Source organism: Pteropus vampyrus, unplaced genomic scaffold (genome assembly GCF_000151845.1).
Source record: "Pteropus vampyrus isolate Shadow unplaced genomic scaffold, Pvam_2.0 Scaffold1, whole genome shotgun sequence".
NCBI classification, from domain to species: Eukaryota; Metazoa; Chordata; class Mammalia; order Chiroptera; family Pteropodidae; genus Pteropus; species Pteropus vampyrus.
The window spans coordinates 21,931,507-21,954,489 of NW_011888782.1; the positions used below are offsets into that span (position 1 = coordinate 21,931,507).

General features: G+C 42.4%; 1 protein-coding gene and 1 pseudogene across 1 annotated transcript in view; one reads left to right on the forward strand and one right to left on the reverse strand.

Annotated features, from left to right (window-relative positions):
- Positions 1 to 22,983, forward strand: part of SLC12A8 (solute carrier family 12 member 8) — a 119,267-nt gene that overhangs the window by 28,566 nt on the left and 67,718 nt on the right. The window contains exon 5 of the mRNA XM_011368174.2: positions 3,114 to 3,345. Within this exon, the coding sequence (XP_011366476.1) occupies positions 3,114 to 3,345 (232 nt within the window). The remainder of the gene's footprint in view (positions 1 to 3,113; positions 3,346 to 22,983) is intronic.
- Positions 2,614 to 2,732, reverse strand: LOC111737142 (annotated as a pseudogene).

A 22,983-nucleotide genomic window follows, 5' to 3' on the forward strand; every position in this document is an offset into this window, starting at 1 on the left:
GAATAAAACATAACTGAGTAAAACATAATCCTGCTCTCTTGATGCTCAGAGCCCAGAAGTAAAGACCGACTGGGAAACAGATTCAGAATGATAAGCACTATGATAGGTACTATGATAAGTACTATTATAAGTACTATGATAAGCACTATGATAAGCACTATGATGGGTACTATGATAAGTACTATGATAAGCACTATGACAGTACTACAGGAGCCCGGAGGAAGGGTCCCAGGGACAGTTTCATGGAGGAGGAAACTCCTAAACACTGAGTCTTAAAGGACACTTTGGCGTGAACCTGGCAAGGAAGCGGAATGAGCAGGAAAGGCATTCCACGCAGGGGATCAGCACGGTGAGAGGGCAGTAGGCGAAGGACATGTGACTTCAGGCTGGGGCACAGAGTGAATTGGAAGGGATCGTCGGCAAAGGGATGAGAAAGCCTGAGGAGGTAGAGAGGGGACAGAGTCAGAGGGGCCTCATCAACGTATTACATAACTTTGACTTTTCCCTATGGGTGATGGGAAGTCCATGAAGAATTTGAAGCAAGGACATTTCCCTTCACCTGGAATTCCAAGCCTTCCTCTGGTGGTGCTGCCTTTGTCCTCTTCCAGGTGCCCCACCCCTCGGTGGGGGGGGGAGGCGAAGGATGTGGTCAATGTCCCCGGGGAGGGGCCGAATCTGGTGGGGCCTCCTTATCCTAATGCTGACCTTGCTCCTTGCTGTTCCACTGCAGGGGAACACAGGAGTGCTCGTGGGCACGTTTCTGGTGTCCTTCGTCATCCTGGTGGCCCTCATCACCGTGCTATCTGGCATTGGTGTCGGGGAGCACTGTGGTGTTGGCAGTGGTGGCGTCTACTCCATGATCTCCTCGGTCCTGGGTGGGCAGACCGGAGGCACGATTGGGCTGCTGTACGTGTTTGGACAGGTGAGCCCGGGCTGCTGGGGCAGGGGAACTGTGTCCTGAGGCCACTGGTGTGTGAGGCATCTCCCTTTGCCTACCGTTTGCCACTGTCTTCTTATCCACATCCTCAGGGGACCTGGGGAGAGGCAAGGGTGGAGCAGTCTGCCCATTTTATAGATGGGCAGACTGAGGTTTTGAGAGGGAGCTCAGAGGCACAGCCAAGCCTACTGTCCAGGCCCTGACTTAGACCAGTGCTCCTTCCTCTCCACCACTCAAGCTTCATGGAGTCCCGATTTGATCAGCGAGTCAGGGCCTGGCCTGGAACTTTTCTCGCTGCCGTTCTAGGGAGGTGAGTGCTGGACAGTGGCCAGAGCTGACCTGGCAGCCAGGTTACCTGGTCCCTGGGCACTTTTATGCTGAAGAGGGGACATTATGCCTGTGCTAAAGCACTTTCCTAGAGGCAGGCATTTCTCAAATGAGCTGGAGCTCTAGGTGCATCAATAGCCTGATGGCCGTCACAGGGAGGCTGGAAGCCCCTGCGTGAACGTCTGTCTGAGAAGGAGAATACTAATGAGGAGACTGTGTCACCAGGGTGGCTGAAGGCTTTCAGAAAACCAGTGAGTAGGGAGAAATACTGATGCTTATTTAGCTGAAACATAGGAATGGTGACCTAATATGGAGGTAACAAATGCAGACATTAAGAAACAGCTCTTTGTAAGGCACTTTTCTTGGCTTGAAAAAGGCTTTTATGATTGTGCAAAGGGTAGTGGGTGGTTGAAAAACAGCTTAAAGAAAAGAATTTGTCTAAGTAAGACTACAAGAGTGGCCTCAAAGAAAGCATCAATTTTGTTTCTTTTATTTTTTCAGCAGCAGGGGCAGGGTATTTTAGTATAAATACATTTGATTCTCCAACGGCACAAAGCTGTGTGTGTGTGTGTGTGTGTGTGTGTGTGTAGAGATGCATGGAAGGCAGACATTTGTCACTGCATTGTTAAAAACCACTTGCCTTTACTGAAGAAAGATCTTTAAGCATAAGAAGGTGAGTAATAAACAGTATATTTTATTACCTTGGGGATTTGTATGTTGAGCTTTTACTTTTCTGCTATTCTATAGTCAAACAGGCTGCAAGATGGACAAACAGCAATCCTCACATTTCTCACTCCCTGAATAGACAACAAGCTTGCCTCTTGAAGCAGATACCACAGACAGGGGAACAGAGATGAACGAGTGGGTAGGACCTGCCACAGAGAGAGGGAGCTGAGATGTTGAGTCTCTTGTATGTGGGCTAACTTGGAAGAAAAGCTGTTGACAAAGATGTTTTCTGAGCCCTGGCAGCTACTGTCAGAGCAGCCATTGCATCCACTTCCTTGTTTGCTTTGCTTTCTATTTGGGCCTCAGTCAGAAGCATGGGCGGGCACCCTTCTGGTGGGTGTCTTCTTATGCCCATGCTTCATCTGCGGCTGACCTGGGGGCTTTCTGATCAAGATGTGGTTGCTGCATAGTTCTTTTTATATGCTGTTGGATTCAGTTTGGTCGTATTTTGTTGAGGATTATTGCATATATATTCATGAAGGAAATTGGTCTGTAGTTTTCTTGTGATATTTTGGTCTAATTTTGGTATAGGGTAATGCTGGTCTCATGGAATGAGCTGGGAGGTGTTCCCCTTCTATTTTTTGGATGTTTGTGAAGGATTGGTGTTAATTCTCTTTTTTTTACGCCTACAGCGCCCGGCCTTCCTAGGTGGTCTCCCATCCAAGTACTAACCAGGCCTGACCCTGCTTAGCTTCCGAGATCAGACAGGATTGGGTGTGTTCAGGGTGGCATGGCCGTAGACTGGTGTCAATTCTTATTTAAACATTTGGTAGAATTTGTTCTTTGTTTAGTTCTTGAATAACTCAGACATAGAAGTCCAAAGGTCTCTTTGGCTCAGAGTCCCACCTTCTTTTTCCCATAATCTTTCCATTTTAGTTACCACTGACAATTGGCTGGCTCTAGGCTTGGGTGAGCATTTGTTCCCCTCTCTGGATGACAATTGAGAGTCAAAAAAGAAAAAATGGGGCACGAGGCAAGGTTCCTAGGCAGAAAGGGCTCATTTAATCCCATCCTGGTTCCCATCCTAGGGTGACCTGGATCCTCAGTGCCATGCAGCTTGGGCCCATGGGCTCCTGATACTTTTCTCTCTGGCTGACTCTTCCCACTTAGAATTTCCTTTCAGTGTGTTGCAGGTGCCATGTACATCACCGGCTTCGCTGAATCCATCTCAGATTTGCTAAGCCTCAGGAACATCTGGGCCGTGCGAGGAATTTCAGTTGTGGTGCTTCTGGCCTTGCTGGGGATTAACCTAGCAGGTGTCAAATGGATCATCCGCCTCCAGCTGCTGCTGCTGCTCCTGCTGGCCGTGTCCACACTGGACTTTGTGGTGGGCTCTTTCACACACCTGGACCCAGGTGAGCCTTTGAAGTTCAGTACTTGGGCTTTCACGGTCTGCCTTGCTTTCCAGATATTTATAGATGTGAATTTGCAAGCCTACCCCCCAACAGGCTTTACCTGTAATGAGTGTGTGCTGTTCCTGGAGCAGGCGAGTGGGTGTGTCTTGGCACAGGTTCAGTGACTCCAAAGCCTCTTTTCCCATAGACATTTTCACTTATCACATTTTCCGTGTTTCTTTTTATTTTCTTTCTATTAAAAACCCCAGAAAATTTAGGTAAAACAAAGAATAAAGTAGACCTAGGTAAACATTAAATTCATAACAATGACTAGGGGAGTGGGCAAGAAATAGATCTGGGAATAGGGAAGAAAATAGGCTTTAATTTTATCTGCCATACTTTATTTTTTAAAAGGGCTTGATGCAAATATAACAAATGTTAATGGTGGTCATTTTGGGGGAAATGGAGGCAGATATAGCTTTGATTATTTATCTCTTTCTATATTAAAATGTTTTCAAAGTGAAAATGTGAATTCTTTAACTAAGCTTAAAGAAAGAAAATAAACAGCCAGGTATACCTGGGGACCATTGGGAAATGGTGTCATATACTGATAATCAATCGATCACTGTTTCCTCTAACCCTAGATTTCCTCTAACCCTAGATTTCCTCTGCCGTGGGATGCCTGGCAACTCTAACCATAAATCCTCATGCTTTGACTGAGAAGCTCTTATCTGGACTGTCTATCACTTTGTAGCTTTGTGATTTGAGTTGGTTTGGCATCAAGTCATTCTCTCCAGAGTTCAGAGCCATTCCTAGGATGCTGTAGAAAAAAGGTTAACTGCCTGATATTTCACACTTTGGCAACTCTGTCCTTATATGGCAATAGTGACCAGCCATCTACATTGGAATATGGACAAGGAACGACAGATGGGGCCACCAGCTGTGTTAAAAAAAAAAAAAGAAAGAAAGAAAAAAAAAAGAAGATAGATCTGTAGCACAGACAATCACGTCCGACGGTAGTGGTAGTGATAGCCGCTGCATGTGACTGAGCACGGGCTATGTGCTGGGCATTGTGCTCAGCATCTCACATGGCTTATGCCATGTAATCTTTATTATAACCTCATGAGGGAAGAATATTTATACCCACTTTAAGATAAGCTAACAGGCATTCTGAGATTATATAATTCATGGTAATGCATGGCAGAGCTGGGAATGAAACTGGATCTATGACTCTAAAGCAGAGCCGTTCCCTGAAGTGGGAAGCTGCGCCTGTCTTCACATGACTGGCTGTCTTTTTGTGATAGCACCTCTGCTTTTCCCCTCCAAGGCTGCCCTGATGTGTGTTCTATACATGCTTGTCTTTCATAAAACTATTTGTTGAAGGAAGGTCAGAATCAGTTGGTACTACACACCAATCTGGCTTTCTCACTTCTTCGTGTATTAAAATTCTTCGATTGGAAAATAGTCACTCCCCTGAGCTCCCTGAGTGCCCCCTACTCTCTGGCCTCCTGATCCCTACCCCAGAACCTTCAGACTGCCCCAAGACCCAGCATGCACAGAAGGGGCCCCAGGATCCACTCCAATGCTGGGGGTCAGTGCAGTGTCCAAACAGATGACTTGAAGCTGAGGCTTTGCAGCTTGCTAAATCCATGGGACGGAAGGGGGTTTATTTGTTTTTGGCCTTACACCACCCTGTAGAGACAAGTCATATCCTGATGGAGACCTGCTGCCTGTTTGGTCATCAAACTGTCAGTGAAGGATAGAGAGAGTCTACTCCACTCCCCATTTCCTGGGTGCTTTCTTCCTCTATCTATATGGTTGCTGAAAGGACATAATTAGTTAAATTGCAGGGCAACGCTACTGGCCTCTTTGAAACCTCACTAGGCTGATGTATTTTCCTTCTTCTTGATTAGAGCTTTTCTTGGCTGCTCTTCTAAGTTACTCCAAATATTTCTTCTTCCTTCTGGTCAGTACATTAGCAGGGTGTAGTTGTGAAATAAAATTTATTTTCAATCATTCCCATAGCAACTGGCCCCTCTATAATCTGTTTTTGGTATCACTGATATTTTTTATGGGGTTACTTTCTTTGCAATTAAAAATCCAAACTAAAACTAGATCATAATCTTTCAGAATGGATTTAGCAGAACGGCTTCAACTCTTTAAAAAATTACATATATATAGACATTTGAAAAAAGATTGGAAGAAAGACTGGAAGGAACTGTCCCTAAGTACTAACAGTGACAGTCTTTCTGCTGAGATTAGGGTGGCTATATTGTTTTATTTCTACTTTTCTTTCAATTGACTAGTTTTACTTTTTTAAAAAAGTTAATAGACTTTAGTTTTTAAGAGCAGTTTTAGGTTTACAGAAAATTGGACAGACTTTCCATACTTTCCCTGTTAACATCTTGCATTACTGTGGTACATTTGTTATAACTGATAAGCCAATACATATTATTATTAACTAAAATCCATAATTTAGGTTAGAGTCACCCTCTGTGTTTTACAATTCTATGAGTTTTGACAAGTAATGATATGTATCCAGCATTATACTATCATACAGAATAGATTTTTCTTTTTAATTTTTTTCTTGCTTTATCGAAATATAATAGACAACTAGTTGCTCATATTTACATTGCACAATTCAGTGAATTTTTTTCAATTATAGTTGTCATACAATAATAGTTTCAGTTGTACAGCTTAGTGATTAGAGATCTATATAACTCATAAAGTGATCACCCCACTAAATCTAGTACCCTTCTTCCCCTTACATGTTTATTACAACATTGTTAACTATTTTCCCCATGCTACACTTTATATCTCCATGTCTATTTTGTAACTATTTGTACTTCTTAATCCTTTTGCCCCTTTTTGCCGTCCCCCCCCAATTCCCTTCCCATCTAGTAGCCCTCAAAATATTCTCTGTATCTATGAGTTTATTTCCATTTTTGTTTTTGTCGTTTATTTTGTTCTTTATATTCCACATGTACATAAAATTATGTGATATTTGTCTTTCTCTATCTGACTTATTTCATTCGGTGTAATACTCTCTAGGTCCATCAAGGCAATAACTTTTCCCTCCCCTTTTAGTCTATGTGTGTCTTTTAATCTGAAGTGACTCTCGTAGGCAGCATATATGGAGGTTTTATCTTCTTATCCATTCAGCCACTCTATCTTTTGGTTGGAGCACTTAATTCTTTTCCATTTGAGGTACTTGTTGATAGGAATGTAGTTATTACCATTTTTTATTCATGTTTCTGATACATGTTTTTTAATCTTAAAGAAGTCCTTCCAACATTTCCTGTAAAACTAGCTTGGTGGCGATAAATTTCTTTAGCTTATTTTTGTCTGGGAAGCTTTTTGTCTGTCCTTCGACTCTAAATGATAGCTTTGCTGGATAAAGTATTCTTGGTTGTAGATCCTGGGGTTTAATCCTGTTGAATATTTTGTGCCAAGCACTTCTGTCCCACATAATTTCTTTTGAAAAATCAGCTGCCAGTCTTATGAGCGTGCCCTTGTAGGTAACTAACTGCTTTTCTCTTGCTGCTTTTTAAGATTCTCTCTTTGTATTTAACCTTTGGCATTTTAATTATAATGTGTCTTGGTGTGGGCCTCTTTGGATTCATCTTTTTTTGGGACTCTCTGAGCTTCCTGGGGTTGTATGTCTATTTCCTTCACCAGATTAGGGAAGTTTTCTATCATCAGTTCTTCAAACAGCTCTTCGACTTCTTGTTTTCTTTCAGATACCCTTATGACATGGACTTTTTACATTTAATTGTGTTCCATATCCTTATTTAATTATTATATTCTTGGCTTCTCTTTTCTTGCCGTTCTGATTGAGTGTACTTGGTTTCCCCATCCTCTGTATTTGTGGTTCAATCCTCTTCTTATCCACTCTGTTGATTCTCTGTAATATCCTCTTCATCTCAGATAACGTGTTCATTTCTGACTGGTTCCCTTTTATAATTTCCATTTCCGTTTTTGTTTTTTATCTTTTTGTTAAGGTTCTCACTGAGTTCATCTACACTTCCCCTAAATTCATTGAGCATCTTTATAACTCATGTTTTGAACTCTGCATCTGTTAGATTGCTTGACTCCATTATTCTTGGATTTCTGTTCTGTTCTCTCATATGGTTTATGCTTCTTTGTCTTCCCATTTTGGCTGCCTTTCTGTGTCTGTTTAGATGTACTAAGCAAAGCTCCTAAGTCTCCTGGTCTTATTAGCATGGCTTTGTGTGGTAGGTGTCCAGTGGCACCGTCCTGAGAGAGGTTCAGCAGCAGGCCAAATTTAGCCCCAGCCTGTGCCTCTCCGGGGCCACCCGTTAAGATTAAGCAAGCAATCCACAGATGTTGTGCTTATAGTTGCCTCAAGAGGCCACTCCAGAAACTGAGGTCAGCTGCTACCAGTGTGAGTGTTGGAGCTGGCTCAGTAAGGAGCACCAAACTTGCTGAGGACACAACTGGATGTGGCTTGGGTGGGACCACAAGTTGGGGGAAGCAGAGTTTCGGGGAATCCTCTGGGTGGAGCGACCTCTGTTATCCAGTTTGATGACGTCGCAGCTGTGGTGGCACTGAGTCTGCACCGAGTGGGGAGGGCTCAACTGAGGAACAATGGATACCGCAGGCACTTCTGCCTGGGAGAACGCCTTGCCTCCAGTCTTCGCTCTGATGATTCAGTGTCCCCCTGTAAGCCTCTGGTGCCCCCTGAGCAGCCGACCCGGTGCTGGTGCTCAGAGAGAGCAGGTCTGTTAGTGTGAAAGTCTGCTTGTGGACACGGCTGCTTTAAGAGGCATCCACAGCTGCCGGCTGCAGCTGCCACAGCCTCTGTCCCACTCAGCCACTGAGGACCAGGCAGCCTCCCGTCTTCACCCCCTCCTACCTTCTACCGTTGCAGGGTGAGCTCTTATTTCTCTCCCTAGTTGTAGTGCTTCTGTTCATCTAGATCCCAGGTAACTTTGCTTGCTGTTTACTCTGCATTTCTGTCACAACTTTGATTTGGTTGCAAGAGAGATGATCAAAGCCTCTATCATCTATGCCATTTTTTCCCCATAGGTCTTTTCATACAGAACAGTTTTAATGCCTTAAATATCCCTGTGCTCCAACAGTTCATCCCTTGCCCCCCCAAACTCCTGCCCTAACCTTGAACTCCTGACAACCACTCATGTTTTTACTGTCTCTACAGTTTTGCCTTTTCTAGAATGTCATAGAGTTGGACTCATACCATGTTCAGCCTCTTTAGGCTGGCTTCGTTCACTAAGCAATACGCATTCAGAGTTTCTCTATGTCTTTTCATGGTTTGGTAGTTCATTTCTTTTTTTATCACTGAATAATATTCCCTTGTATAGCGGTACCATGGTTTTGTTTTGTTTTTTTTTAATCCATTCACCTGTTGAAGGACTTTTTGGTTGCTTCAGCATTTGGTGATTATGAATAAAGTTTCTATAAAGATTCATGTGTGGGTTTTTGTGAGAATATAACTTTTTAACCCATTTGAATAAATACCTAGCAGTGTGATTGCTGAATTGTATGATAAGGCTATGTTTATCTTTGTGAGAAACTTCCATATTGTTCTTCCAAAGTGCTTTTGTACCATTTTACATTCCCATCAGCAGCAAATGAGAGTTCCTACTGCTCCACATCCTTGCCAACATTTGCTATTGTCAGCGTTTTGGATTTTAGCCATTCTAATAGGTACATAATGATGTCTCATTGTTATTTTAATTTGCAATTCCCTAATGAGTATCTTTTCATATGCATATTTGACTTATGTATATCATCTTTGTTAAGGTGTCTGTTGAGATATTTTGCCCATTTTTAAAAATTGGGCTTTCTTTCTGTTGAGTTTTAAGAATTCTTTATATATTTTAGGTACAAACTCTTTATCAGATATGTGTTTTGCAAATATCTTCTTCCTGTCTGTGGTTTGTTTTTTCATTCTCTTAACAGAGTCTTTTGAAGAGCAAAAAAAACCCAATTATAGTGAAGTCTAACTTATCAATTGTTTTCTTTTATGGATTATACTTTTGATGTTATACCTAAAAACTCATTACTAAACCCTGGGTCACCTAGATTTTTCTCCTATGTTATCTTCTAGAAGTTTTATAGTTTTGGTTTTACATTTAGGTCTATGATCCATTTTGAGTTAATTTTGTTAAAAATGTGAATGGATGTCTAGTCTTTTTTTTTTTTTTTTTGCACATACTTTTCAGCACCATTTGTTGAAATGACTGTCCTGCCTCCATTGAATTGTCTTTGCTCCATTGTCAAAAATTAGTTGACTATATTTGTGTGAGTCTATTTCTGGACTCTTTATTCTATTCTCACTTTTAATCTCCAGAGGGAGATTAGTGCAGGTATCAGTTATCTATTGCTTTTGAACAAATTACATAATCATTTTGTGGCACAAAACAATAATAAAATTTTATTATTTCTTGCCTTTCCTGTGGGCCAGGAATTTGAGTTTGGCTTGGCTGGTGGTTCTGGCTCAGAGTTTCTTGTGAAGTTCAGTCAGATATTAGTCGGGGCTGCAGTCATCTGAAGTCTTGACTGGGGCTGGAGCATCTGGCTGGCAAGATGGTACTGGTTGTTGGCAGGAGACCTCAGTTCCTCTCCATGTGGTCCTTTCCTGAGAGCTACTTAAGTGTCCTAAGTCATGGGCTGACTGGCTTACCCCAAGAGTAAACAATCAGTGGGAAAGAGAGAAAAAGAGAGAAGGGAATGTGTGAAAGAGAGCAAGCTATTCTTTTAAGGATCTAGCTTCAGAAATCACAAAGCAGCACTTTTACCACAATGTTTGTTAGAAGTGAGTCACTTAGTCTGGCCTTCATTCAAAGGGAGGGGAATTGGTTGCCACCTTTTGAATGGGAACGTGTCAAAGAATGTGCAGGCATATTTTAAAACCACACAGTTAATTTTAAAATCAGGAAAAAAAAATGAATACACGTAAGTCAAATTATACCCTTTATTTCAAAGACAAAATAAATATTTTTTTGTATTGTAAAATAATCCTGAAATATAAAGAAAAAGTGAAAGTTCCCTCCCCTTACTCCATTCTTCCACTCCTGCTCCCCAAGAGAGATTGGTGAATAGCTTTCCAGTCTATTTTCCATCCATGTACAAGCACACATGAACACAAACACATACATAAACATACACAACAGAGTTCTTTGTACAAATGTAATTAAATTCTACATTGTTTTGCTGCTTTTCCTCTCCCACTCGGTATAACATATTATGGACATTCTGTAACGTCAGTAGATTTAGGATTCCCTCATTCTTTTTCAACATCTGCATAGTATTCCATATTATAGATCTAAAATACTTTATATTTAAACATTAATTTGATGGGCATTTAGTTTATTCCAGTTTGTTGCTATTATAAATATTGCTAACATAAATATCCTTATTTGAAATTTGAAGCTTATTTCTGTAGAATCAAGGCTTATCAGAAGAATTCATAGGACAAAGGTCAAGCACATTTTAAATTTTGTTAGATTTTACTAAATTGCCTTTCAATAAGATTGTTCTACGTTAAACTCCTGCTGACACTACATAAGAGTTATTGATTTCCCATACCCTGGACAATATTGGATATGTTCAGGCTTTTAAATTTCTTCCATAAGATGGGCAAAAATTGTGATCTTTTTCTTTTAATTTGCTCTTCTTAAATCACTAATGAGGATAATTTTATTTGTATTTTTATTGGCACTTGTCTATAATCTTTCCCTATTTATCTTTTAGGTTATCTTACTTTTTAATGAATTAATTCAACATAAAAAAACCATTGGTTTAGCTTTTATTAGTGCTAGATAGTTTGTTATATATGTTGAAAAGTTTTTTCCTATGTCATTTGTTCTTTTAAAATTAATTTATATATATAATTAAAGTAATGCATAGACATAAAAATATTCATTTTTCAGCTAACTTGTGTTCTCTGATTACTTCCTTTTTGTATATCACTTAACTTTTCCTGAAATTAAGCTTGCTCCTTGTATTAGTTTCCTAGGGTTGTCTTAACAAATAACCACAAACTTCGTGGTTTAAAACAACAGAATTTATTCCCTCATAGTTCTGGAGGCTGGAAGCCTGCAAGCAGGTGTCAGCCGGGCCGTACTCCCTCCAAACGCTCCAGGGAAGAACCCTTCCTTGCCCCTTCCAGCTTTTGATGGCTCCAGGCCTTCTTTGGCTTATGGCCGCATCACTCCAGTCTCTGTCTCTGTCTTCAAATGACCTCCTCCCCCTCTTGTCCCTCCTCTTGTGTACCTTATAAGGACAACTTATCATTGGAGATAGGTCCAACTTGGGTAATCCAGGATGATCTCATTTTGAGATCCTTAACTTAATTACATCTGCAAAGACCTTTTTTGCAAATAAAGTCACATTCACAGGTTCTCACCATTAGGATGTGGACATATCTTTTTGGGGCCATCATTCAACCCACTACACTCTTTTTTTCTGTTTGCTTTATTTTTCCGGGTTTTTGCCACTATTAAAAAAAAATCTTCACAGAGCTTTCAAATACTTACGGGCATTTCCCACAGTGATCTTTATGTTACATCTTCTCTCAGAGACCCCCCTTCTCACCATCTTTCTACTGGATAGATCATCTTGGCCTGGGTCACAGCTGTAGTGCTGGTCCAGATATTGGTCCCTGTTGTCTGGGTGCCAAATCATCCTCTTCTGTCTGCGATGGAAAATGTCACTTTTCCACTTTCACATGTGATTGGTAGGACATATAAAAGTCTAGGATGAAAATCATTTTCCCTTAGAAGTTTGATGTCATTGTTCTACTTTCTAGCATTCAGTGGCATCCAGGAACTTGGCCCTATTCTGATTTCTGCTCTTGATAGGTAATCTCTTTCTTCTTCTCAAAGTGCTTAGGATCTCTCCTTTACTCTCGAAGTTCTAAAACTTTAAAATGAAAATTTTCATTCATTAGCCTGGTACTTTTAATCTGGAACTTTCAATTATTCTTTCGACAATTTCTTTTTGTTTTCTCTGGTTTTTAATTTTTTATTCTTTCTTGAATCTGACTAGTTGGATGTTGAAACTTCTGTTATTATTCTAATAATCTCTCTTCTGTAGTTTATTTTTTCTTTCCCTCCTTACTTTATAGGAGAGTTCCACAACTTTATTTCTAAACTTTTTACTGAAATTTTTGTTTTGGCCATCCTTAATTTCTAAGAGCTCTTTGTTGTTCTCTGATAATTCATTTTAAAATCACATCGTATTTTTGTTTCATAGATATAATATCTCCTTTTGATTCTTTCAGGCTATAAATTATAGGAGCTTTATTTTTGTTTTTGAAATTTTCTTCTGCTATTTACATTGTCGATTTCCCCCTCCTTAGGTTTCTTTGTTTCTGTTGTCTTGTTTTGTTCTTTGTGTTAATTCTTGCAAACTTTCTTCAAATGTCTGGTAGTCCTTGGTTGTTCACTCATCTTTAATAACAAGGCACTGAAAGGCTGATTGGAAGTTCTAGGCACAAGCAGAGTAGATGGCAGTTATAGCAGAAAGGCATCACTGTGGGGTGATCCTGTGACAAACTGGGCTGTTTCATTGGAAGTTTCTCAAATGTCAGTGTCTGTAGGTCTTTACTCTGGGACAATTCATGTTCTCCAGAGAATTCTCCAGTCTCCTGCCAAGGGCGTGCCTGGCTGCCACAGATCTGGGAGCAGGATAGAGGTGGAGAAAAGGGGCTGGGGATCTCACAGACAGGGTGCAGATTTTTGTTTAGTCTGATGTTTTCCACCTGACACATCCTTCCCTCCTCTAAAACCAATATGTCATATCTCTCATTTTATCTCCAAGCTTCCCATAACAATGGATCTTACTCATCACCTCCATTTCCTCGCCTCCTGACTCCTTAGCCTACAAGCAGGCAACATGGGTCACTCTTCCTTTCCCAATGTCCTGTCCTGTCTCTTCGAAAATAAGCATCATTGTCCAAGGCTCTGTAGAGACATGATACTCCGTTATTGTAAAAAACTAAATAGCATGACAACTTAATAAAAACAAGACATTCTAAAGCATTTATTTGGCTCCTAAAATGCCATTTTGTTGGATTATATTTTTTATTTATGTAAGATGAGTGTCATGCCAAAATGATTTTATTGACCATAGAAATCAGACAAATACATATAGAGAAAATACATTTTAGAAAAGAAGGTGACATGTGGCACATTTTAATTCTATGTACTGCATTTAAAAATGAAATTATACATCTTCAAGCTTAACCTTTTGGTTATCTAGGAAGACCGTTGCCCAGCATGGATCATCTCCAGAGCCCATGTTGCACACGCTTCTCTGCCTTGGCACTCCACCCCTGCTGGGGTGGCTCATTGGACAGTGCCTACCAGGGGCAGGCACAGGTTCACCTCTGCCTGAATCCAGTAGGTGAGAGCTGGTTCTGCTTGGCAAGGTGGGGGCTCTTGATTGGCTGTAATGCTGCTTAGAAGCTTTAATGGAGTGGATCAAGCATGCCTGCCTCTGCTGTCTGCTGAAATTGCTCTACCTGAGGTCCCATTAACCTCTTGATCTCTAAATCCAGAACCTTTCTCATTTCTTATTCTTGACCCCTTTTGCACTGTTGACAGCTATTGCAGTCCATTCAGGCTGCTATAACAAAATATCACAGACTGGGTGGCTTATGAACAACAGAAATTTATTTCTTATTTATTTTGGGAGACTGGGAAGACACTGGCAGATTTGGTGTGTGGTGATGGCCCCCTTCCTGGCTCATAGACAGCTGTCTTCTCTGTTGTCACATGGTGGAAGGGCAAAGCAGCTCTCTGGGGTCTGTTTTATAAGGGCACTAATCCCATTTATGAGGGCTCCACCTTCATGACCTACTCACCTTCCAGAGGCCCCACCTCCTAGTACCATCACATTGGGAGTTAGGTTTCAATATATGAATTTTGAGGGTACACAAGCATTTACTCTATAGCAACCACCTATACTGATTTGAAACAGTTTCTTCCTATTTCTTCTAGGACACAACACTATCTTGGCTTTCTTCTTAGTCTTCTTGTTCCCTTATGTGGGCAGGGAGGGCTCAGTCCTCTGCTGTCAATGCTTTTTTATGTGCTCCCTTTCTCAGAGACAGCCTTCTACCATCACTGCTGCTCAGGTGGTTCTCACCTGTTCTCTAGCTTTCTTGAATTGAGCTCCCATGTCAACAACTCCTGTTGGATCTCTGCTTGGATGTCTGAGCATCAACTCGAATTAAAGATGAGCAAAGCCAAAGTTCCCAATTTCTTATTCCTCCCTTAATTTACCTTCTCCTCCTCCTTGTCCCCCCAAAAGACAAAGGAAATAATTGACTTATCTTCCAAATGTGTATACCATTTCACCAAGCCTGGAAAGCTTGGAGTTAATTTTTATTTCTCTGTCTAGGTTAAACCCTCCTATTCTTTTCAATCTTGCAGCTCTCATGTTAGATCAGCAGATGTCATTTCTTATGTGGGCCACTTAGATGGTTTCCAAATCTAAATTTATCCTTCTAGGATCCTCTCTTTGGTTGACCCCACCCACCTCCTATGGGCAGCCAACCCCTCATATAAACTGAAGCCAGATTACTTTTCCTAAAACAAGTGCTTGGCTTTTGTCACTCTCCATCTTAAAAATCTCCAGTAGCTTCTACTGCCCATAGGACAAAACCCAAACCCAGCAGGTGTTCATTCAATAAGCTTTGTGGTCTATACTTCAATTACTCATTTGGTTATATCTCCAGCTTTTCACCCTTCTGAACTCTCTTATTCTCCAAAATATATCTACTCACTGGTTTATAAATACGTATGAATACAACTCATCTTCTATTTCTGGAATTTTGTTCACCCATGCCCTGTTTTACCTGTTTTCACTCTTGGATAAAACAGTGAAAATTCTACATGAAAATGTGGCCTGAAATCCAGGATCCTCTGGGTGGTCTTGAGCAAGGTTAGATGTTCTGAGCCTTGGTTTCTCATCGTTAGAAATGAGGATAAAAACATTTACATCTACGGTTGTGTTCCTGTATGTTTCAGTGTGGCAGCCAGGCCCATGTAAATCAGTTGAGATAAGCAGCCACAGCAGCCTGCACAGGCCCCCAGGGACATTAGTGAGGCCATTGGAGACTCTGGTTCCCCATTAAAAGTTTAAAAAATATACCGATGAAATATTTCAAGTATACAGGAAATAATATAACAGATACACATCTATCTTCTCCTCAAATTTAATAGATAATATTTTGCCAGTTTTGCTTCATATCTCTTTTAAAACTAAAAATAAATAAAACATTACAGATACAATATAAGCTACAATTTCATCCACCTTCTCCCTCAAGCAACCTCTCCTGAGGCTGATGTATATCCTTCCTGTATGTTCTTATTTTTCTAACATACGTAGATAGTCACAATTGATCTCTACTATTGTTTAGCGTTTGAAAATTTTATATACATTTTATGATAATAAAATGTATATAAAATTTTCAAACGCTAAACAATAGTGGACCCTTTCATTTGATAAATATTTGAGTGATGGATGAATGAATTATTTTGCAATTTTCTTTTCTTATCCAACATGTTTTTGAGATTTGTGCTTTTCATTCATTCTAACTGCTTACAGTGTCACAGGAGACCTAAGCAAGTAAACAGAGAATTACAAAGTAGTGTGAAGTGCTGTGACAGGTGTTTACATAGGGCACCTAGGGACTTCCAGCGGGGCTCTTATCCCAGCCCGAGAATCAGGAAAGTTCTTCCAGAGAGATTCCCTCTGAGGTGAGTGTTTGGGTCTTGTACAAAGACCCAAGAGCCTACTGTACTTGGGAAAATGAGAGAGCTCTGGATGTGAGGAGCAGGAAGAGTCAGCTCACGGAAGGCCTGCCACATTTAGGTGCCTGGGCTTTATCTTTGGGGCAGTGGAAAGTGTGGCATCAGTTTTATATTTTAAAAAAATTGCTCTGCCCACAGTATTGAAAATCAAGGCTTGAGAGGGATGAATAATAGAGGCAGGAAACTTATTTGAGAGCCTGTTATGGTAATTCAAGAAAGTAATGATGATATAATGCCTCTGGGGATGGGCAAGAAGGGGCAGATTAAAGAGAGGTGAAGATGGCACAATGGGATACAGGGATGAGGCAGAGAGAAGGGACATGGCTGACATGAGGCTGGCTGGCAGGTGGCATCAGGCACTGGGAGTGCAAGGAATCTGACAGCAGGAATAGATGTGGGGAGAGGATAAGGTTAACATACGAGTTCAAGCAAGGCCCAAGTGGAGATGGCTGGTAGGCAGCTAAATATGATGGCCCAGAGCTCTGAGGTGCGGTCAGGTCTGGAGACAAAGTCATAAGCAGTGTGGCAATAGGTGAAGAAGTAGGATGGTCTGAAGTGGTTTGGGGAGAGTGTACCAATTTTATAGCCAACAGAGCCATATTTATTGAGATGAAATTTGGTTCATCAGAAGAGGCATTTTTCGTTGTTCTGTGTGTAAAAAACCAACCAAACAAACCCCAAACAACCTTCTCTCTGATAAAATTCCAAATATACAAAGTGAATAAGCTAAAGATTAATATTCTTAACCCAGTAATATACCCCAAAACCTCTTCAGGTGACCGTTCACTGTTCCATTCAGGATGTAATGAAAACATAAATATTTTGGCTGCTCCTCTGGAACACGCAGTCAGCTTGCACTTGTGGATACTGAGAACAAGTCTTGGGGTCTTCCTGGGATGCATGATGTCTGTCATATAATAGGCATTCAGTAAATACTTGTGCAGGAACGAACACACTAAGTGAAAGATGGCGATGCCAGACTGCAGCCCCTTCTGACCCAGCCAGTAACGATAGCTCATCTACAGACACCCCCACTCTGTAACAGCTGCCTGGGTCCTTCTTTCCCTGGGGTCCCATTCTCTTTCCGAGGTGAAGACAGTGGCCCAGCTACCACTGTGACTCTGTAGAATCACCTCCCCAGCCAGGCGTCTTCCTGAGCCTTCCTGGTGGGCTCCTTTCCCCTGCGGTGGGAGGGCATTGCAGCGTGGCTTTGCTGGGAAAAATTTTCTGGGCAGGGTGGGCAAGGCCTGCCTGGAAGACCTTGCAGTGCCCAGGATGGCCTCTGTGTGGAGTTGTGATTCTGGCTCTTTGTTTTCTGGCCTCTCAGGCCTGGGGAGCCTTGTCCCTTTCCTCTCGGCCCAAGGAGATACTAGGAGGAAACACAGACTCCTTTGTGTGGAATGGTTCATGAAGTCCTTGCATTTGCACTCTAATCATGGGGTGGTCCAGTGGGTGGTACTGGATAGCAGAGCTTCCACACACGCCATCTCAAGCGACCCTCACAAATGACCCTGTAAAAGAGGCCGGGCAGGGCTAGTTTCTTCATCTCACAGATGCAGGAATGGTGACCATGAGAGGTGAAGTAATTTCCAAGAACCCAGGTATTCATACCCAGCCCCTTTCCTGGTTCAGTCTTCTGGGAACAGCTGATGAGCACTGTAAATGAAAGCCTCAGCTTCTCATCCCAGCCACTGTCCCTGGGGCTCTCAATGCTGCCTACACCTTAGAGGCACCCAGGGGAGCCTCAGGGGAAGAAAGAACCCCAGGCCCCAGACCAAGTCAGTCAGTACCTGAGGGCAAGGCCGACTGGTCTGTATTTTAAGGCGCTCTGTTATGCAGCCTAGGTTGAGATCCCTTGCTTGGTCCCCTGCTCAGGTAGGCCTCTGCTCCACTCTGACTCAGGCTCAGATGAGTAAGAATCAAATGTGGCAACACCAAGTGCCTCACTGCTCAGCCTGGCAGAATCCTGAAGACAAGACCCAAGAGTTCACTGCGCTGGGAGCAAGCTCAGGGCAGAGTCTGGAGCTCCTCTGTGAGGCCCTAAATGTGAGAACTGGCTTCTCCTCCTCTGCATTTCTCACTGCAAAACCTGCTTATTATGTGTATGGATGTACTTGGAGAAATAGTAACGAGTCTGAACTCCATGTTAGGCACTTTACATATATTATTCTATCTTATTTTTGAGACAACCTGGGGATATCGATTAGATGATGATTCCCATTTTACAGACAAGGAAATTGAAGCCCCAAGAGCTTATGCAACTTTCCCGAGATTGCAAATGGCTCAGGCAAAATGTTCACCTATTGCCACACATCTTGACTCCAAAGCACTGTCCTGTGGTGCCTCCCGGCACATCCTGGCTCAGGCATACCCTTAGAGGAAGGTGATGGGGCCATCCATCATTAACGAGAATCCTTTACTGCTCCCCATTCTCCTTCAGATCAAGAGAGTCTAAGGACCTGCCAGTCTCTGCTGGTCCCTCTCATGCATGCCTGGTTAAAACTGTTAGGGGTCAGAGCTTGAAGGGGAAGCAGGAGACGAGATGGAAGGCTGTGAGGCAAGGTCGAGAGTCAGAACCAGGTACTGACGTAGCTAAAACATGGCTCCCAAATGTTACTAAGAATAGTGGCAGAAGATAAGCTCAGCTAACTAGGACCAAATTCAAGTCCCAAGTCAGGTAGGGCAGGGTGTCGGTCGGGACAAGGTTGCTCCCTGTGCAGTCTCATGCTCACCTTTGGGTCCTCAGGTGCCACCCCTCTTCCAGGAGAGTAGAGGGGTGTCTCGTGCATAAGGGGCCCCCTTTAGGAGCCCTGCCGATGGAAGCCAGGCTACTTAGCCCTCAGCCCTACACGTTGTTGGCCTCAGGCAGCCTGACTCTAGCGTGTGTGAAAATTTCTGCCAATTTCGTAGGTGATTGCTTGGAAAGTTGTGTTAATTCAGAAATGAACAAGGACCACAGGACTCCTGGTGGGGGCAGCAGACCGTCTGCTGGAATTCGTGGTCACGGTAAAGGGAAGGGAAGCAGAGAGTAGCATTTCCAGCCTCCTTTAGACTTCTTTCTTCTTTTCCTTTCGCTCCATCCCTTTCTGTCTCCTTTTTTCCTCCTTCCTATTTTCTGGTTTCCTTCTCTTATCACCTTCCCTTTTATTCTCTCTCTATCCATGGCTGAATCCTGAAGTGAGCTATCGTTTGGGGGTTTCTGGCCCAGTCTAGGGTCTTTATTACTGCCATGACCCTTCTTTGTGAAACAGATTTTACCTGTTTAGTTCAAGACTTGTTGCATTGTAGGCTGTTAATGAACAAACTTTTGGAGGTTGAAGAGGTGGGAGGCTTTCATAATTAATTAACATTTGAAAAATTTATTCATTTACTAGATCAGAGTTTAACATATGCCACCACGGCCAGCCTACCAGTTGGCTGCGGCAAGACATGTTCTTGGTACCAGAAAGTGGACCTGAGTCTGGAAGCCATTGCTTGTCCTGAGAGAGAGATGGAACTCAGGAGCTGGGCCTGGGGCTGGATGATCTGCCTCCTGCCCCCTTACTCAGACCCTCCGCTGGCTTCGTTTGTCATGATATTTTCTAAGGGACCCTGGTGTGATCACTGCTGGCATTACAGAGAAGTGGTTTCACTGGGGGCTCCAGGGGAGTCCAAAGTGCCAGGGTTGCCCTCCAAGTGGTCTGTCAGGACAACATACGTGCCACTGGAGACAGAGATACATCTCAGTTACCTTTGTGTTGCTATCTCCAGCACAGGGTTTTATGTCTGCAGGTGTTCAATGTGTTTGTTGAGTGAATGAGTGAAGAATGAATCAAATAGATTGAAGAAAGTACAAGGGAAAGGCTCTGGAATGTAACCGGAAGGGTGGAAAGCCCTAGCCCCTTCATCCCTTATCTCAGTCGCCTGGGAGATGGATACTCCCCAGGCCTCCCTTCAGAGAGGCGCCAACCTTCCTGTTTTGGCATCAGTGCTCAGGTATTCTGTCTGTGCAACCAGCAGCTGGCAGGAGAAACCACAGTGCTGGCGTGGGAGCCCAGCCCGGGGCGGGGTCAGGTTGCAAGTTCAGTCAGACTATCTTGGGACGAAGAAGGAAGGAAGGGTTGCAGCCGAGAAGAAACTGTGGCTTTGAAAGTTTTCCTCCTGGATTTTTTGTTTGCAAGGAGCGGAGATGCCTAGGGAGGCATTAAATACTGGACAAAAGCATATGGACGAATTATTGACAAGATCAGAGGGCAGGTCTTACCTGCAATGGATCAGCAAGGATTGTTTTGTCTGGGAATGCCTGCATGCTGGGACGACGCCACTGCCTCTGGTAATAACAGCTCTGTATACCTTAGAACCGTTTTTTCTTTTATTGAGAAAAACACATGTGCTTCTTATTATGCATATCCACTGAGCATGTGTGTCCAGATGGCTGGGATGGGAGTCTCCTGATCCCTTCTTTCTGACTGTGCAGGTTTGCGAGAAAGCCCAGAGATTTGGTGATGTTGGCCAGAAATTCCTGCAGATCAGCTGGAATCTGGTCGGGGATTTGCTGATGTGAAACACCCGCACGCGCGCGCGTGCACACACACACACACACGCACACACATGCACACACACAATAGATGAATCAAAGAGCAAAAGCAACTTGACCTTGAACAAAATCTTCCTTTGTTCCTGAACCACACACCAATCAAATGTGTGGGTACAAATTTAGGGGTATGGGAATATGGATTTCTATTTGTTAAAAAAGACAATTGTTTCTCATCAGGCTTTTCCAGTTATAGCACATAGGATTGTGGTGACCTCATTTTTGACCAATGGCCAATGCATTCAACGGTCTGGTAAAATAATCTATTGATTGGGCATCTGCCAATTGTCTGCAGTAGGAACTAGTTTAGGCATATGTTTTAAAAAGTGATAACATTGTTATAGACCCTGCGTAGACATGGGATGGAAGCCCAAGCAGGTCAGTGCTAGCACTGAAGTCAGTTTGGGATGATTGGTTGTATTTTCAGAAGACTCTCTGCCCTATGAATGACCTCCCTTCTCCTCTGCACTAATTATATGGTATTTAAGGGCAAACCAACATGCACTTAGAATCCAAGAACTTAGGAATGTTGAATCTGGGTGGGTAAGGAAACTCAGGCAAAGAGAGGTTGAGTGACATTTGCTGCATCACACAGAGCCACAGTTACAACCTAGTCCTCCCAACTCCCAATCCAGTGTTGTTTGCCCTGTACCCCAATGCAGCCCTGAGTCCCGTGTGACTACCTGTGCTTACGGTGCATCATTACTCACACCAGTGTGTTGACTCTACTTCAGTGAAGCCCCTTATGAAATTGATTGGTGAAGGAGACAACTATTTTAGCTTGCAGATGTTTGACAGCCTACCTGCAAGCTAAATTAGCCACATTTAGGGAACTATGTCTCCCTAAATAATCCTGAGTGTAAAAAGCCTTAGACAAACACTGTCTGCTTCATCCAAACTTGCGTCGCAAGTAGTGGCTGATTGAAAGATGATGATAGTTGTGGAACACCAGGAGGCCATGAGCAGAGGACTGACCGCAGCAAGGCCTGGCATTCATCAACTTTTTGATGGAAATACTTCTTTTATAGAAAGATAGTTGTCACGCATGGTAAGATAGCTGCTTATTTATAATAGTAATAATAAATAACCTTTTTAAGCACTTAGTATATGTTAAGCATTGTTTTATGTGCTTTACATGTATTAACTCATTGACTCTTCATGATAATACGTAGGTACTATGATTATTACCATTTTACAAATGGGCAAACTGAGGCTGTGAGAGTGAAGTACCATGCCTGAGGTTGCATCATTAGTAGAGTTGAGAATCAAAATCAGATAGTCTAGCTCCAGAGCCCAGTCTTTTAACCACTACATGCCTCTTGAGACTCTAATGACCTTAGACTTAGACCTTAAGCCTGCGATGGGGAACTTCTGGTCTTTGACTTAATTTAATCTAGTCTCCATATTAGTTTTTTAAGACATTATATAATTGATGCCTGAAATTATGAAAATACAAAGGAGATTCTCAAAGTCTTTGGAGAGAATATACCCAAATCTCACAAAAATGGAGATATTACTTCATAAAGATAAACAATTAGTTTTTCTCTATGAAATGAAGTGCAACGCTTTGCAGAGAAAGAACACATTAGCAGGGTGGGGTGGCAGGGAGGGGAACATTCACCCCTAAACAGGAAAGAAAACAATAGTGTTTCCAACATTTACATTAGAATTAATTTCTTAAATTATTTTATTGTAAAGCCTATCTTATAGAAGAGTGTATAAAACATACGTACTGGTTAAAGAATAGAAAAATGTCATCTAGGTACCCAGGTTGAGAAATAGAAGATTGCTAGTCCCTGTAGGTGCTCCCTGTTACTCCTCCCCAAGTGTATCTCTCTCCTTCCCCATCAGAAGTAATTATAATCTGACTTTTGGTTATTCAGGTCTCTGCCTTTCTCTGAGTTGCAATGTACATCAGGTACTAGATGTCTGGAGGAATGCGTTGGAGTAGTCAGCTGCTCTGTATTTCTATGCCCAAGCTCAAAATTGCCTACCTCTGGCCCTCAGGAATAGGTCAAAACAGAACACTTCTTGGGACGAAGTTCAAGGAGGAAGAGCAGCAACTTTGAATTCAAGTTCATGGTCAAGATGAGCCACATACAGATGAAACTCTGAGACAGGCTCGCTGCAGTGTTCTGACCTCAGCTTAAAAACTAGGTGTGGCGGCTACAGGGATCTTGGTGGTGACGGCCTTCACATGTCCTTAGTCACATTGCTCCAATCTAGTTGATCTCTCTTCTCTGTTGGATCTCCTGTTTCTGAATCTCATGTCATCCTGAT